The sequence below is a fragment of a genome, unplaced genomic scaffold (genome assembly GCF_019419815.1).
Source record: "Pyrus x bretschneideri cultivar Hongxiangsu unplaced genomic scaffold, Pyrus_bretschneideri_v1 Contig25, whole genome shotgun sequence".
Taxonomy (NCBI): Eukaryota; Viridiplantae; Streptophyta; class Magnoliopsida; order Rosales; family Rosaceae; genus Pyrus; species Pyrus x bretschneideri.
The window spans coordinates 1,134,926-1,150,871 of record NW_025999557.1 but is presented as its reverse complement, the minus strand read 5'-3'; the positions used below and the strand labels follow the sequence as shown (position 1 = coordinate 1,150,871).

General features: G+C 35.9%; 2 protein-coding genes across 4 annotated transcripts; one reads left to right on the top strand and one right to left on the bottom strand.

Moving 5' to 3' along the window:
- The first annotated feature begins 8,089 nt into the window (after positions 1–8,089).
- Positions 8,090–10,573, top strand: LOC103932814 (probable protein phosphatase 2C 39). 3 transcript variants are annotated; one of them, XM_048586818.1, is made up of 6 exons: positions 8,090–8,249; positions 8,343–8,398; positions 9,056–9,301; positions 9,457–9,733; positions 9,993–10,147; positions 10,249–10,573. In XM_048586818.1, the coding sequence occupies exons 1-6, from the start codon at positions 8,105–8,107 to the stop codon at positions 10,384–10,386; spliced, it is 1,017 nt and encodes a 338-aa protein (XP_048442775.1). In that variant the 5' UTR covers positions 8,090–8,104; the 3' UTR covers positions 10,387–10,573. The 3 variants fall into 3 exon arrangements, with proteins under 3 accessions (XP_048442775.1, XP_048442776.1, XP_048442777.1); XM_048586819.1 differs by having other exon boundaries at positions 8,102–8,259; XM_048586820.1 differs by lacking the exons at positions 8,090–8,249; positions 8,343–8,398 and adding an exon at positions 8,460–8,593.
- Positions 10,574–12,101: 1,528 nt separating this feature from the next.
- Positions 12,102–14,547, bottom strand: LOC103932829 (squamosa promoter-binding protein 1). Its single transcript, XM_009342484.3, has 2 exons — positions 14,040–14,547; positions 12,102–12,597 (listed from the first exon to the last, which is right to left on the bottom strand). The coding sequence occupies exons 1-2, from the start codon at positions 14,396–14,398 to the stop codon at positions 12,387–12,389; spliced, it is 570 nt and encodes a 189-aa protein (XP_009340759.1). The 5' UTR covers positions 14,399–14,547; the 3' UTR covers positions 12,102–12,386.
- Positions 14,548–15,946: the final 1,399 nt, after the last annotated feature.

Genomic DNA, 15,946 nt, shown 5'->3' with positions numbered 1-15,946 from the left:
GCAAGATGCAATTATTTACTGTCTAGGCTAAAATATTCGAAATCCAATTAAAAGAGAAACAGAACATTGATTTTTGGGATTTGTGGGAGAAGAGGGAGGGAGATCCTGCGATAGCCAGAAGAAGATGCAGGGGGAGAAGAACCTTGTTTTGGGCGGTTGGATGGAACCTGGTGGTGGTTCATTGTGGTCGGCGGAAGAATTGGGTTTTGGGATTTGTGGGAAGGAGGGGGAAGAACAGAGGGAGGGGAACTGGGGAAGAAAAAGAAAAATGAAGGGAGGTTGATGAAATGATTTTTGTAAGGGTATTTTTGTATTTTCATAACTTATATCATGACTGCTAGGTTTTTTTTTGTCATGGAGGGTGGTTGATGAAATGATTTTAAAACGTCAAGGGGTATTTGTGATATGTTGAGAACTTGAGGGGGTTTTGTGAAAACATAAAAAACCTTAGGGGATGTTTGTTTAATTAACCCTTTTTTTTTATATACATCAATGTATTTACGCTAAAGGGTGAGAGATTAGGTTAAGGTGCATAATTAACCAACCATAATTTGGTATTAAATTTTCCATTCACATGACTCGAACTTAAGACATTCCATTTATAAGTTGAGAGAAATACCACTAGACGGTGATACTAAGTAGACCGATAATCGTTTATTTTCAGATTTCTAGTTTTCAAAATACTTTTAAGGGATAAAATGGACGTTTCCATGTTTTGTTGAGTGAACTGAGCGTGTCCGCTGGGTCCGAACAAAAACTCCTTCCACAAAACTATGTAGACCATGTTCAACTTGATTTGGTCAAGTCAAAACCCAACTCGACTTTTGAATCATATGAGTGGGGCTTGGATTAAAACATTTTCAATCGCATAAACAGTTTTGGGTTGTGCCCCTGCCCTCTTGAACAATTGACCTTTAATGCAAACTGATACATAATTTAGGTTTTTTTTTTATAGATAAAATGATCTTTGAAATGTTGGAAACCTGTGTTATGTGGGACTACCAGTCCCACATCGCCCATACACCCTTTACAACAACTCTTTATAAAGTGAGTTCACTCACTTATAATTTGAATTGAATTGGGCCAAAGCCATGGACCTTGGGCCTTAGACTTGGAGAGTTTGGATGTATATATTAAATGTCAAAGATGGGCCTTGGGGCTCGGATGGACGAAAAACCCAAGTATCATTTTTACGTTTTTGATTTTTTCATTAAGTTTTTTTTTCTGAAATGATAAAACCAATCACATGAACGGTTGTAACCGTTCTTAAAGATAAAAATGAACAGTTTCAACTGCTCATTTTATGCCATTATATATGGTTGTCGGATCAGAAACACAGATAGAAATCTTCCATCAAATTCCTTTTTCTGAAATGATAAAACCAATCACATGAACGGTTGTAACCGTTCTTAAAGATAAAAATGAACAGTTTCAACTGCTCATTTTATGCCATTATATATGGTTGTCGGATCAGAAACACAGATAGAAATCTTCCATCAAATTCCTCACAGTTCACAGAGAAACACCACAACCAATTCGCCAAGAATCCAAGTTCGAGTGCAAGAACTTGGATTAGATAGTTGTATCCTGCAAGATAGACGTCCATCGAACTGCTGCACTGGTGTAGGGACGAATTTCTGTCTTAGGAGATTGCTTCTGTAAGCCTCTATCTTCAAAGAACAAGTCAGTGATTTGTGATTTTATATATAATTACACTAAGAGTTTATGTTTTAATATATTGTATTTGTTGTTGAGTTTTTCCATTCGAAATAAAACTGTGCAAATTGTTGTATAATATATACTTAACATTTGATTGGTTCTAACATGAAATTGATATAAGTCTCCACGGTCTGTAACAATAAAAATTGATAGAAGTGGTCCTCGAGTTTGTTCACCGTAAATTATTTTGGTCATTACGTGAAAAATCTGTTACTATTCTTGTTAAGTGGAGGGGTTTGTTTGACAAAAAACACACTTAAAATGGTGGTCATGTGGTCATTCACATGACAATTTAACGAGAATAATGATACATTTTTTACGGAATGACCAAAAGACTTACGGTAGACAAACTCAATGACCACTTCTATCGATTTTCAATGTCAGAGACCAAAGTAAAGAGTTATACCAATCTTATGGACCATTTTAGCAACAAATCCCATAATTTATGCTTTAGAAGGATTTCGAACAAGTGATGAGAGAAGAGTAACGAGTTATGATTAGAATAGTCCATAATTCAATTCCTCCTATATAAAAAGGTTATAATAATTATTTGATTTAACTTGTATGTTCAATCAAATTTAATTCATTTGATAAGCTAACTACAATCATGTGTTCAATCAAATTTCTGATAAATTTGTAGCCAATGATCTAACGTAACAACTAAAATTCAAGTTAGCAAAGCCAGTTGAAGCTTATTCATCATCGGTCCTAACAAAAAAAGTCCGATGCAGTAGAAAATGCTAGGGAAAATATGTTTTGGAAAATATGTTTTTAAATGTAGATACGTGAGTTGACGTTTGATTTGGATACATTCAATACTAGGCTATAATTGACTTTGCTGACTTAAATTTTTAGTTGTGTCTTTATAATCGAACAAATACTAATTCAAGTCGGAAATAAAGAAAAAACAACACAATCACAAGACCAAGAGTTAACAAGTTTACCCAAATTGCGTTACATTTCAGACAATGACAACGACTATCTACAATGTCAAAAGAAATAAGATTATGACCTCTTAAACAACTATGGAATGAATGAGCTCAAACTTGAGTTGTTGAAGCCTTTGCTTTTAGATATATCTGATTAGGATAACAACTTCAACTTAAGATTAACGTTTGCTCTGCAATGTTATTAAACGCATATTGTGAAGAATCATTATGAACAAGCGCCAAGTTTTCTTTTTCTAGTTTACGTTCCCAGCATATATTATTACCTTTTGCTTTTCTTCAAAGTTCAAAGCAATCAAAAGCCAAAGCTAAAGCTAAAGCCAATTCTATTCTTTCAAAACCTGACACATATATATATATATATATATATATATGTAAACAAACTTCAAAATCCTGACCTCACATTGATCATAAACAAATTACAAAACTCAGTAAATTAACATATAAAAATCATCAATTAATGTAACTTCACAATTCACTTTAGCTAATTTCCAGATTTAATTACATTATCATTAGTACTTTTCTTGGATGGCTCCATTGCGTGACACTTTTTGCAAGTCGAAACAAGCCACCGGAAAAACCTCCGGCCAAATAAGAATCTCCGCCGGGACACCACCGTTTTCACTTGCCTTTTTTTCTTCGCTTTAGCGGATTTCTCTTTCCTTTCAAGCTGATCCACTTTGATCACTTTCTTCCGAGAATTATCACGGCTTAACGAAGCTGGCACGGGCACGGCCGTTATGAATTGCCACCTCTGAGAATTCCCATAAACTTGATGACTTGAAATATTGTTATTAGGTTTGTTGCCTTTGTGTCTATCGGATGATAATTTGGAGTGATACAACTTTCTCTCAGAGTTATCACTTGAGCTTGTCCTAGCACTGCTGCTACAACTGCTACTCCTACTGTTGGTGCTATTGCTTCTCGACGACATGAGAGAGTCCTTGCTGCTAATGCTGCTTGTCCGGCTTGTTCTGCGAGAACTATTATCGACAACCATAAAGCCGTTGCTAATAGGTTGAAATGGGAAGGCATGTGGCAAGAGCCTCCCATTGAGGAACAAATGGTCTGCGGGGGAGTCTTTGCAGGGATCGGTGCTGGAGGCTGAGTCCGGGGTGATGCACCCAAACTCGAAGTCGGAGTCTTGGTCATGGACCGGAGTGCTAGGGAAGGAGAATGTGTCGCCGGAGGAGCTATTTTTTCTTCGATTTTCCATGGATGGTTGGTTTTTTTGAGGGGGAGGCTGGTGTATTTGCATGGGGTATAGGTATGTATATTTATAAGAGGGTTTTTAATGGAGGGGTAGGGAAACAAGTGAGGGAATTTGGGATTTCTTTTGATATGGGCGAGACACATGGAGTGATCTTAACCCTCTATTGGGTGAGATGGATAGACTTGTGGTGATGTGAATCATGAAATCCTACTTGCCAACTCAAAATGTTAAATTCAATACTAGGGTGGGGTTGCCATAACACTCACTCTCATAGTGTGGGATACTCCAAAGGAAATCATAAATGTTGTGAGGCTTAACACTTTTCAGTCAAACAAAACCCACATTGTAGAATGCCCCACATTTAGTCCAAGTGACCAAAACATTGGTAGTCTAACTATGATAAATTGCAATCCAAGCATAAATCAATTCATAAATGGCTATCATGTCCTTGTATATAAGCATGGTAACCTAAATTACTACATTGACATAATGTATCGAATACACATAAATGTTTTTGCACTTATATCTTCTTTTTAACAGTTGGACTGAATAAATCAAAAGAGAATCAAGAGATAAAAATGAAGAGAAGAGTGCAGAAAGAGAAAATAGGTTTACAAAAATCATTTTTCATATTATATTCATTGACTGGCAAGTGGAATTCATATGGTTTTCATTATCTATAATTTGTGATAAGCAAATGTGATACATGTAACATTATTATTTACATACAAATTAAGATTTAAACAAGTTAAAATGTAATGACAAATGGAAAGCTGAGAAGTAACTTGTTTATATATTTAATCAAGAGGTGTGTGGATTGAAATCCTTTGATGATCTTGTATTTTGTCATAGGATCATATAAAATCTTTGAAGTACCGAAATAAATACTCTCAAACCCTTGTTTGTTTATTCATAATCCAGTGGATCCCTTTAATCTTTTGTCCACTAGCTTTTGTTTTTGTTTTTGTAAAAATTTGGTGCAGCCCCCCAAAAATACTCCTTCCACATCTGAAAGCAGAAAGTGAGAGTTGTGATCAGGAGACATAATAACAAGCATATTGGGTTGTCTGAGCTGTTACAAAACCAAGCAATGATGGAATCAGCAACACAATGGCTTGAAGCTTCCTTTCTGTTGTGGAAGCAAAGTACCCTTCCTGTCACAAAGAGAGCGCAAGTTTTTATAATATTTCCTCAAAGACTTTGATTACTCGCAAAACATGGAGACAAGGGGTTCTTGGAAAATTCTGTGGTCTCCTATTAGGGTTTCCTGTGGAGACCCCATGGGTCCATTTCAACTGATCATGCTATTGGGGACCGCAGGTCAGCCAGATATAGTCAGTCCTCTTTCCACCCACCACACTCACACAACACACAAACACAAAACAATGTCGATTAAGTTATACACTTCCTTGGATGATACTCTAATTATTTTGTGTGGTAGGTCCATGGTCTTCCTTGCTGAGTAATTTTGCCTTTGTTGACACAAGGTTGATTGAGTTAGCCGAAGTAACGAGAAAGCGTGAAAAAATGAGTTAGGATTATAATAAATCGAAGGTTTAGTTTGTTTCAAAGTGATAAAATACTTGTTCTTGTGTATGTCTATACATGCAAGCATAGTTACACACAAACATAAACATGTATACAAGTATAGTTATGATAGGTAGAGGTAAGAGCGAAATCAAGAATTTTAAAAGAGGTTGGCTGATATACTTCTTCTATGGTATCAGAGTAAGTTGTTCGGTTTGTGAAGCTCAACGACCATGTGTGCTCCACGTTCCGATTTGTGTCATTCACGCACTAAGCTTAAAAGTTTCGCTACACGTGAGGGGACGTGTTAATAGTATCAATCCCACATCGGAGAAAGGAGGGACCCCGCATATACTTATAAGTAATTGAGTTGCTTTCCATACTGCCAATTGATTTTATGGTGGAACCTCAACTTCCTTCAAAGAGTAGGGATGAAAGAAACTACACATCTAAAATCAGTTGAGCTGGATTATAATCTAGTGGTATTTATTTAATAACCCATTACGTTGATTTGCCACCTCTATATACAAGTATATATATGTTTGTGTGAAAAAAAAAATGTTCTCTTAGTAGACAATTTACCGCGAAACAGGTAAAGGAGTGGAAACTAAAGCATATATATATATATATATATGTGTGTGTGTGTGTGCGTGTGTGTATATATGTGTGTGCGTGTGTGTGTGTGTGTATGCTTGATGACCTAGCTAATTGGAGCCATAGTATGGACTTTGGACGCGATGTTTTTAAGCAAAATTCAATGGCTTGGACTTTATTTGATGGATGTTTGCAGGGGTGCCTAGGGGAGGTTCTGTGTCAATACATTGGGCTATAGTGTGGCCCATGTACAATGCCAGGGCCTTGGGGATATGAATTGAATTCAAAGTCTAAAGGTTCAAAGGTTCAAAGGTTCAAAGGTTCATGGCTGACTCTCACTCCCAAGTCCCAACCATTCATATGCTTAATTTGGCGGTAGGTTCGAAAAACTGAAAAACTGAATAAAAAAACGAATGTTTTACTTATGTACGAGTGAGCGACTGTATTTACCAAAATCTATATAATTCAAGTTTCAAGTAACATAAATCTTAATATCTATAAGATTTTTAATCCACGTTAAAAATTTCGGAATATAGAATACTAAAAAAACGCCATAGAATTTTCGCAAGACTAAAAAACTGAGTTTGGACTGAATAAATCCTACTTGAAGTTCGGGATTTGATTGTGGATGAGAACCCTATCTAATTGGGCCTATTGAGACCTTGAACATGGCCCAAGGGGGACTTGGACTCAAGTCCAAGATGTTGAGCCCAAACTAGAATTCGGACCTCAAGCCTTGGGCCTCATTTTCATCCCTGAGATTAAAATAATATTTGGTATGCGTTTGTTCTTCATATGCGTGATTAAAGGAAGTCAATAGTGTACAATTAAATCCAATGCTGGCCTCTCAGTATTACGAAAGTAGGAGATCTTAGGTTCGAAATTCATGAATGGCGAATTCGATACCAAATTAGATTGTTCATTATGTGATTTAACCGAACTCCCTCTCCTCTTAATATAAAAATATTGATGTAATAATAAATAAATAAAATTCAATGCTGACTAACAATTATAAAACTCAAAACTCAATATTGACCCTATTAAAATATGTGAAATACCATTTAACCCTAACGTGCGCGTGTCATCCATGCACGCGACCCACTTACGCGTCCTTGTTGCTTGTTTCGCCTGCTCCCACCTACGTTCTTATTTCTATTTTTTTTATTATTTGTAAAAGAGAGGGGAAAGGATTCTACACCATTGCAATAATTTAAAAGAAGAAAGTTTTGAATGTGCGATATTTGGTTAAAAATCTTACACTCTATCTATTAAGACATTTAATGGCATGCAATAAAATTTTGATACAACCCCGGTAACCATTTGTTTAGACCGCTTTACAATGGTTGTCGTAATCTAAAATTTTCATTTTAGGTCATAATTCGTAGATTTAGTGAAAATTCACTGTTAGCTCTTTAGTCATATTATGAACTTTTCATTGTTTACGGACAACACTATGTTCTTTGATTTATAACGTCAGCATTAGAGGGCTAAATGTCATTCCGTTCAAATGACTTTTTGCTACATCAATCTTTCATGATAACTTAAAAAGTGATCGACTCAAATTATGAAGGATATTGTGGAAGTGAACTTAGATAAAAAGGTTAATTGTATTAAGTTACTAGTTAATGCCTAAGCGCTCCTGATGTTACCCTTATTACATATTTTTTTTTTTTGACACATTATACTACGCAATTGCATGCAATGTATCCAATTGACATACACCTTGAGATAAACTTAGCATTAAATAAGATTAAAATCTTCTTTTTTTTTTTTTTTTTTTTTTTTTGAAATACAAAAATATATTCGGTTAGAGAATAAATTGGTATTGAATTTCATCTACGAGATTTAAATTTAAATCTCTCACTTATAAGTAAAGAGAAATACTATTACACTGTAAGATTAAGTGACATGCAGATTTTAATAAATTGAATCACTAATTGATCTGACGATGGTTAATTTTTTTTTAACGTACTGAGTTTCAAGTTCAAACGCTCTTTCTTTCCGTTTTGTTTGGACTTTGGAGTAGAAATATCCTTGTTTTAAAAGTTAAAAAGAATTACAATTACAAAAAAGACAAGTCGCGGCGCGAACGCGTCTTTGATTAATGCAAGGAACGCGGCATAGAATTGGAAGAGAAAGGCTGGAAAACAGAGACCAGAGGGCGTGTCAACGCATCCTTCATCCTCATCCTCAACTCTTCTCACTTCCCTCTCTCTGTCTCTCTCCCCGCTCTCTCTCTCATCGTCTCGGTGACTCTGGGTTTTGTCTCTCTTCCTCTTTTTCTTGGCCACTGTGTTTCCAATTCCAAATTTTCATTTTTCAAATTTTATTTTTTTAAACAGATAAACTTCACATCAGGACAGCCATGACCGGCAGAGAAATCCTTCTTAAGATGAAGGTATGTTTTTGCTACATATAACAGTATCTCTACTCCTCCATGTATCTGCTTTAATGTGTTTCAATCCGTTTTTCAATTGCCTCACTCCTCTGTTCATCAGTTGACTTTTCTGGCTTGTTCTTAATATCTTCCTGATCTGCAAATTTAATTTCCATCCACACCATATGGAGAAATTGTTGCAGATCCTTGTATTATGTGTGTTATTAACAAAAACCCATGTCTCTAAATTGTAATTGTTTGTGTTATTTATTCAGAATTGCAATTTTAGATCTGTAACTCTACTGTTCCTCCTTGATATCCCTCAGGGTTTATGGATGGTGGCAGAGGAAAACCCTTTTCTTTTTTTTCTTTTTTATTAAACCATTCTTCCTTTTTTCCTTTTACTACTTGGGGTTTATGGGTGGGAAGATTAAAATGCAGCAGAAGCTTTTAGTGAAATAAAAAATCGATGAAGAAATAGGAGAATTTTCTCTCCCTGTTGGAATAGTTAAAGCTAATTTAGATAATCTTTTGATGCTTTATGGGTAAGATGATTATTTAAGGAGATTTCTTTTCAGCATAGTGTTGCTGGTTGCATGTTAGAAATGAATTCCCTGATATCGTTTGTTTAATTTTCCGGTGGAAAATCTAAATGGGAGTTTTCTTGTTTTGTTGCAGGAGAAAGTTTTAGGTTCATCAGACCCTGACTCTGGAAAGGGAAAGAGCAAGATGTCGCATCATATAACACATGGATTCCATTTGGTAAAGGGAAAAGCGCATCATCCTATGGAAGACTATGTTGTTGCGCAATTTAAGAACATCGATGACCACGAGCTTGGACTATTTGCAATATTTGATGGCCATTTGAGCCATGAAATTCCTGAGTACTTGCAATCTAATCTCTTTAAGAATATTTTGAAAGAGGTAATGTATTACGTACTTGTTTGGTATTATGTTAGGTTTTTTATGTGCGTTGATTTTGTTGTTGTTGTTTGATAGAAGCTCTTGCACTTAAACGTTGTTACATATCAAATTTCAACGTCCTTATACTTTTGGTCCTTGTTTTCTCCTCTCCTCAGCCTGATTTCTGGACAGAACCCAAGAAGGCAGTCGAAAGAGCCTATCGTGTAACAGATGCTAACATTCTGGAGAAGGCAGTTGATTTGGGCAAGGGAGGTTCAACAGCAGTTACGGCCATTTTAATTGACTGCCAGAAGCTGGTGGTAGCCAATGTTGGGGATTCTCGAGCTATTGTCTGCAAGAACGGTGTAGCTAAACAATTATCCGTTGATCACGAGCCTAGCACAGAAAGAGAAGATATCGAGAACAGAGGTGGTTTCGTATCTAACTTTCCAGGTGAGAAGTTTCTGATAATACAAACTAATGTGTTTAGAAACGACACGAAAAATATATTCTGTTTTTGAGTACCATTTAAATTGTTTGAGTTTGACGGGATTTGTTGTTCACTCATTCAGTTTACTAGCTTTGCTTTGTGATTTATGAGCAGCGATTGATCGTAAAGCCTTATCAATTTATAGTTCTCCAGTTCTCGTCATTCTCATCGCATCAGTCTTTTATTATCGTAGCATTAAATTTATGATTCTGATGAATTCAGGGGACGTCCCACGGGTTGATGGGCAGTTGGCGGTAGCAAGAGCATTTGGTGACAAGAGCTTGAAGAAACATCTCAGTTCTGAACCTTATGTGATGGTGGATTTAATAGACGATACCACAGAGTTCGTTGTCTTGGCAAGCGACGGACTATGGAAGGTTGGCTTATGTTGAAATTATGCAACTATATCTACTTACTGCCATTGTAATTAAATGGCAAAGAATTGGACTTGAAATTTGTTTATGCAATTTGATGTCAGGTGATGACGAACCAAGAAGTTGTGGATTCTATCATACAAATAAAGGATGCGCGGGCAGCAGCAAAGCACCTTACTGAAGAGGCCGTCAAGAGGAGGAGCTCCGATGATATTTCCTGTATAGTCGTAAGATTTCGGTGAATGCATATTTCTCGTTGTCATGTAATTTACCTTTTTCTCTTAAAAGATTTATTAGGTATGTTGTATTGATAAACACCTACGGCATTCAAGTGTGCTTCAATTTCTTGTACCCCTTCCATGTTGATACTCTTTGAACATTGTTGTCGTTGAGGATTTCATATAATGCTAGAACAAGGGTCTTGGCAAACGTGGTCGACACTTTCTGAATTTGACTGTATGCAGACAGAATCTTTTACAAATCTTCAATCAATATACAACTTTTTCACTTATGGGGCAATGAACAGGAAATAAAACATGTTTTTAGTGTCCCTTAATTAGTGCCTTTCATTGTCTCTACTTTTTTTATTTGTTTTACAGCGAGATATTTACAAGAAAGGTTGGAGGTCACATAATAGACAGTCAAAATAAATTAGTATCGAACTTGTTACACTTGGAAATTGAATCAAAGATCTCTAATTTATAAGTGGACGTGCTTATCAATAGACGGTTTGCATTCTATTATGTTTTATCTACTATTAGATTGAATTACTAGAGGTGAATCAATGGACGAAATTAAAGAGCGGTGTGCATAAGGTGAAAAGAAGAGTGCGATAGTTACACTCTGCTTTGTTAAAGGGTAGTGCTATCTACATTCATATTTTTACCTCTTACACAACCTTTCTCAATCTCCGGTCGTTGGATATAATGAATTAAAGAAGATCAATTGACAAAAATTATCAAGGGGGTGTGGGAGATAAAAATAGGTGTGAAAAACACTACCCTTGTGAAAATGTCATATTTTGGCAGCTTTTCCTACTTTCAATTTGAAGATTGAAGACTTATCACTCCGTCGAAGTTTTCAAAAATATCATGAAGAAAATATTTGACTTGGTGACAAAGATAATATGGATGGCTATCACAAACAAAAGAAAAGCTAAAGGCTTATATTTGCAGACAAAAAGACAGCTAAGGAAGATGACCCTTAACAAGATGGGAAAATATATGAACGTCAGTAAGCTAGGTTGCCGATTGGTTTGGAAAATATCTGAGATAAGGCGTCATAATTAGTCCTAGTAATATATGACCAGCAAAAGCATATTGCAGTTGGTCGTATTATCCATAATATGCAGTCGTTTTCAGCATCTTATTGTCAAAACCTTCATTCATGGTGAAAGCCATGTTGTACATTTTAATTCATTATTTTTTTGTTCAATCATGTTCAACAGAAAACTAGGGGTGAATAATTGCCTTAATTGGTCTAACTTTTGATTTGTCAACTTGTTGGACACTGTTTACATGCCTAAAAATCGTTTTTGGAGGCGTTTGACAAAAATAATTAGATGCATTAATAACATTTTTGAGGCGCTACTCGAAAAATTATTTTTTCAAAAATACTTTTTCATAAAGCACTTGGCCATTCAGTGAAGGTTTTGTTGTGCTTATAATAAAGTGGTTCCAGGATATGCACTTATGAGCACATGCGCTTAATTATGTATTGTGACTTTGTAGGCATAAGTGCTTCCTATAAAAACATTCCATCACACATAGTCTAGTACCTGTTTGATATTCATCGAACAAATTATACTTGTCCTATTCAATTTTTTTGAGGTGGTTGTCAATAGTGCTTCTCAAGTGCTTTTCCAAAAAACACTTGATCTTTCAGTAGAGATTTTGGTTGTGCTTATAATAAGTAGTTATGAGCACATGCGTTTTTGTATTGTCAATATCATAGGTGCTTCCTACATAAACATTCCCAATTGTCTTATTGAAACATCCAGAATAGTGTTAAGCATTAGTTTAACACAAGTCGAAACTACATAACCATACACCACATTAGCTTTAGAAGCTTACATATGTAATGGCAAAGCGCACCAACATAAGGTTGTAGGTAGCTAGGTAGACAAATAAATAGCTTAACTAGAACAATCATACTTAGAGGTTCTATAAAGCCATGGATGACAGAAGAGAGGGAGCATGTAGAGAGCAGATCACAAGATGCATGGCCTTATCGATGCATGGCCTTATCTGATCTGGCAACGCTTGGAGGAAGAGTTTCCTGGGGGCGTGATCTGATATCTAGTCTGACTTTCGTTGTATTGGTGACCAACCCCTCTCCGGCTCGAGCTTTCTCCATAAGGTTCGCCTGAGCTCTTGCGGCGTCGCTCATTGTGTCCTGCCAGACGCCGGCGACAGCTTCTCTTTGCTTCATCAAATTCGATTAGCTCATGGAACCTGTGCAGTGCAGCCCCATAATAATGAAAAGTTCTAAAACATGGTGGTATGTAAGAGTACTACTTTATGGAGGATTATATTAAGTATTGGTTTGGTATTGAGGTGTTTTTATAAAAAGTGGGTATCAAAAAAAGCTGAGCTAAAAAATGTGTTTGGTAAATACTTGAAAACAGATTATTTTCACAGTTTTGGATGAAAAAAATCTGAAAACGTGAAGCAGCAAAAATGAGTTTATTCTCACAGCACAACATAAACAGTTTTTTTTTTTTTCAAAGCACAGCAATACCAAACCAACCGAGAAATGAAAAGTTCTAAAACATGGTGGTATGTAAGAGTACTACTTTATGGAGGATTATATTAAGTATTGGTTTGGTATTGAGGTGTTTTTATAAAAAGTGGGTATCAAAAAAAGCTGAGCTAAAAAATGTGTTTGGTAAATACTTGAAAACAGATTATTTTCACAGTTTTGGATGAAAAAAATCTGAAAACGTGAAGCAGCAAAAATGAGTTTATTCTCACAGCACAACATAAACAGTTTTTTTTTTTTTCAAAGCACAGCAATACCAAACCAACCGAGAAATGATTTTAGCACACCGACTTTTTTTCTTTGGCACATTGCCTCTTGATTCTCCTTTAATTTATTCAATCTAAAGGTTAGAATGCAAGAAGAGAAAAGAGGTATCTAGAAATCACTTACGTAGATTAATTAAGGGTCTCCAAAAATTCTGCAATTGAAGTTCAGAGGTAATAGCATTGGCCCTAGCAAGTTCAGCTAGTGTGGGTTGATTAACTAATGGACAAGCAAAGGAATGAAAATGTTCAGTGACTGGCTCACACGTTATGCTAATTAAGCAGATATTCATTAATATTCTGCACCTTAATAATTTACCTCATCTCCAAATTTAAGAAATTAAGAAAAGCTTGTACCAGTTATATACCTAGCATGATTCGGCATGAACCGTTGCTGCATTTGACTAAATTAATTAACGTGTTGACACACTTAACAATACCAGTCAAGTAAAAGTTATTTAATATTCCAGCTTACATGGTTAAGTCGATGATCTATTTGACTCCATGGAAAGATGCTTTCAGGAATAAACAAAAATCAAGGAATAATCTGCTTCAAAAATTTGTTACATAGCTGTAAACCCCATGTTTCTAAGGGTCCTCATGATCTGAAGTGGAATATGAATCCTTAATTATATGTGTTAGTGTTAAAGGAATATATTTTTTCGAGTTTAATTCCCCAGAGTTAGTCAAAACCCTAATTATATGGATGGAGTTTTTGCTTTCTGAGGGTATAAAACCGAAATTTTATTCCATAAAAATTAAGCAGAGATCACCATTCAGCTAACAAGTCCTAAATCATATAGAAGCAGAAAAATGCAAGGAAGCAAGTGAAAGAAAGGAAAAAGAACAGGAAAAATGGGATGCAATTAGACCTGCTGCATTGCTGACAAAACCGCTGTCGAGTCCCGGAAACAATCACAACAGCTGCCTTCGAATGAAACTCACAAACCTTATGCCGGCGGTGGTACCTCTTTGCATCAACCAAATCAGCCCCGCACCTTTCCGCTTGACAAGATGGCTGTGAAACCCCACCTCCACCTCCACCACCAGATCCTCTTCTTCCAGCTGCAGCAGCTTTCTTCTGCCTCTCATTTTCTTCAAATCTCAGCATCAACCCTCCACCACCGCCACTGGTGTCTTCTTCGTCCGAGTAGTCATCCTCTACTTCCTCAACATCTTTCTTCGATTTCTCTTTCCATGTTTGCCTTCCTTCAAAGTTTTTGCCCTCCATTGTTAAGGAAGTCTACGTATCAGAATTTACAATGAGGTTTTGGTGGAAATGGAGAATGGTTGAGCATTATTAAGAAGGGGGGAAACTGGGTGGAGTTATCAAGGTGGATAAAGTGTAAGGAATTAATAGGTGAAAAAGTGGAAGAGGACCACAAACACAAGCTCCATTCTTTTGTGTCTGCACGTGTCGATACCGTATAAGGTGGCAGAATTTTGAATGAACCAGTGAATATATAACAAAAGAGCACTTAAAAATTAGGATTTGAAAGCTTCTGAGCTTAATTTGTATCAGTGTGTGAAATATAAGAACGGTTAATGTTGATCAGAACGAGAGACTTTCTCTTGCAACCTATTCATAGTCTTAGTGGTCTCCTTCGGCAAATCAATGTTTGTCATGTATCCTAAAAATGACCATCCGTTCAAAAAGAGCTTACTACATGGTGAATTGGTGATAAAAGAGTATGATCGATCATAATGTATATAATTGAGTTTTGCTTTCTGAGATGATTTATTAACAATAACATGCAGAGATGAGTGAAAGAGCATAAGAGCCTGTAGGGGTCGTTGCATTGCTGAAGTTAAGTGTCATTGATTGAGAGGGGACAGTTCATTTACAAGTGAGTACGTAAGAAGAAGGGCAGTAGCTCATGCTTTAATTAAATTCACGTAGTACGGTACGCAGGATGAGTAAATTTGCATGCAGTAAGAGAACTTTGAATTACAGTGATCTTTAATCTAAAGTGAATGCTTTGTCTGCCACTCTCTACTTTACCCTATGCTTTATTGGATGCAGAATTTACAGTATATATATATATATATACAGCTTCCAGGGTAAAGTCGATTTCATTTTTATCCACTGTTTTCTCAAGAGATAATTATATGTATTATGTCCCTAGATTATAATGTGAATACATACGTATAGTTACTTCAAAACATGGTTTAGAAGGTTAAAATCAAATTCAAATGGAGAAGGAGATGATTCAGTGATACCGAAGGGGTGTAGTCTAAGACTTATTTGGAGTTGAATGGTTGCCAAACTATTTCATAAAGGGATACCAAAACCTTTATAAATAAATGACGAATTTTAATTAGAATCACCATTGACTTCATTCACTCATATTTCTAAGCATCCTATACAAATGATGTAGAGAAAGCTTTTCCAATTCTCTCCACCATTTTATTGAAAATCAAAGCACCAAATATAAGAGTTTATGTAGATTTTATTCTTGAATATTTGAGTGTTCGTATCGAGTATTTGGTATTTGTTTCAAGAATGCAAAACTTTGACAAACAATAGTTGCAAGGTTAGACTTCATTGTATCCACCAGTCTAATTTGCATCCCTTTTGCACACAAGTTGTGTAGGCAATTAAGTTTGAAAAATAACGTAATTAATAATGTATGTGCTCTGAAAAAATCTCATCCCTCATCATAACCATAACCACGTTATAGAAAATTTTCCAACATACACTAATGGTTGGGGCCGCTTGTTATTAGGTTTAATGATCTTATTCATCTAGTTTAGATTTTCCTTTGAGAATCATCTATGC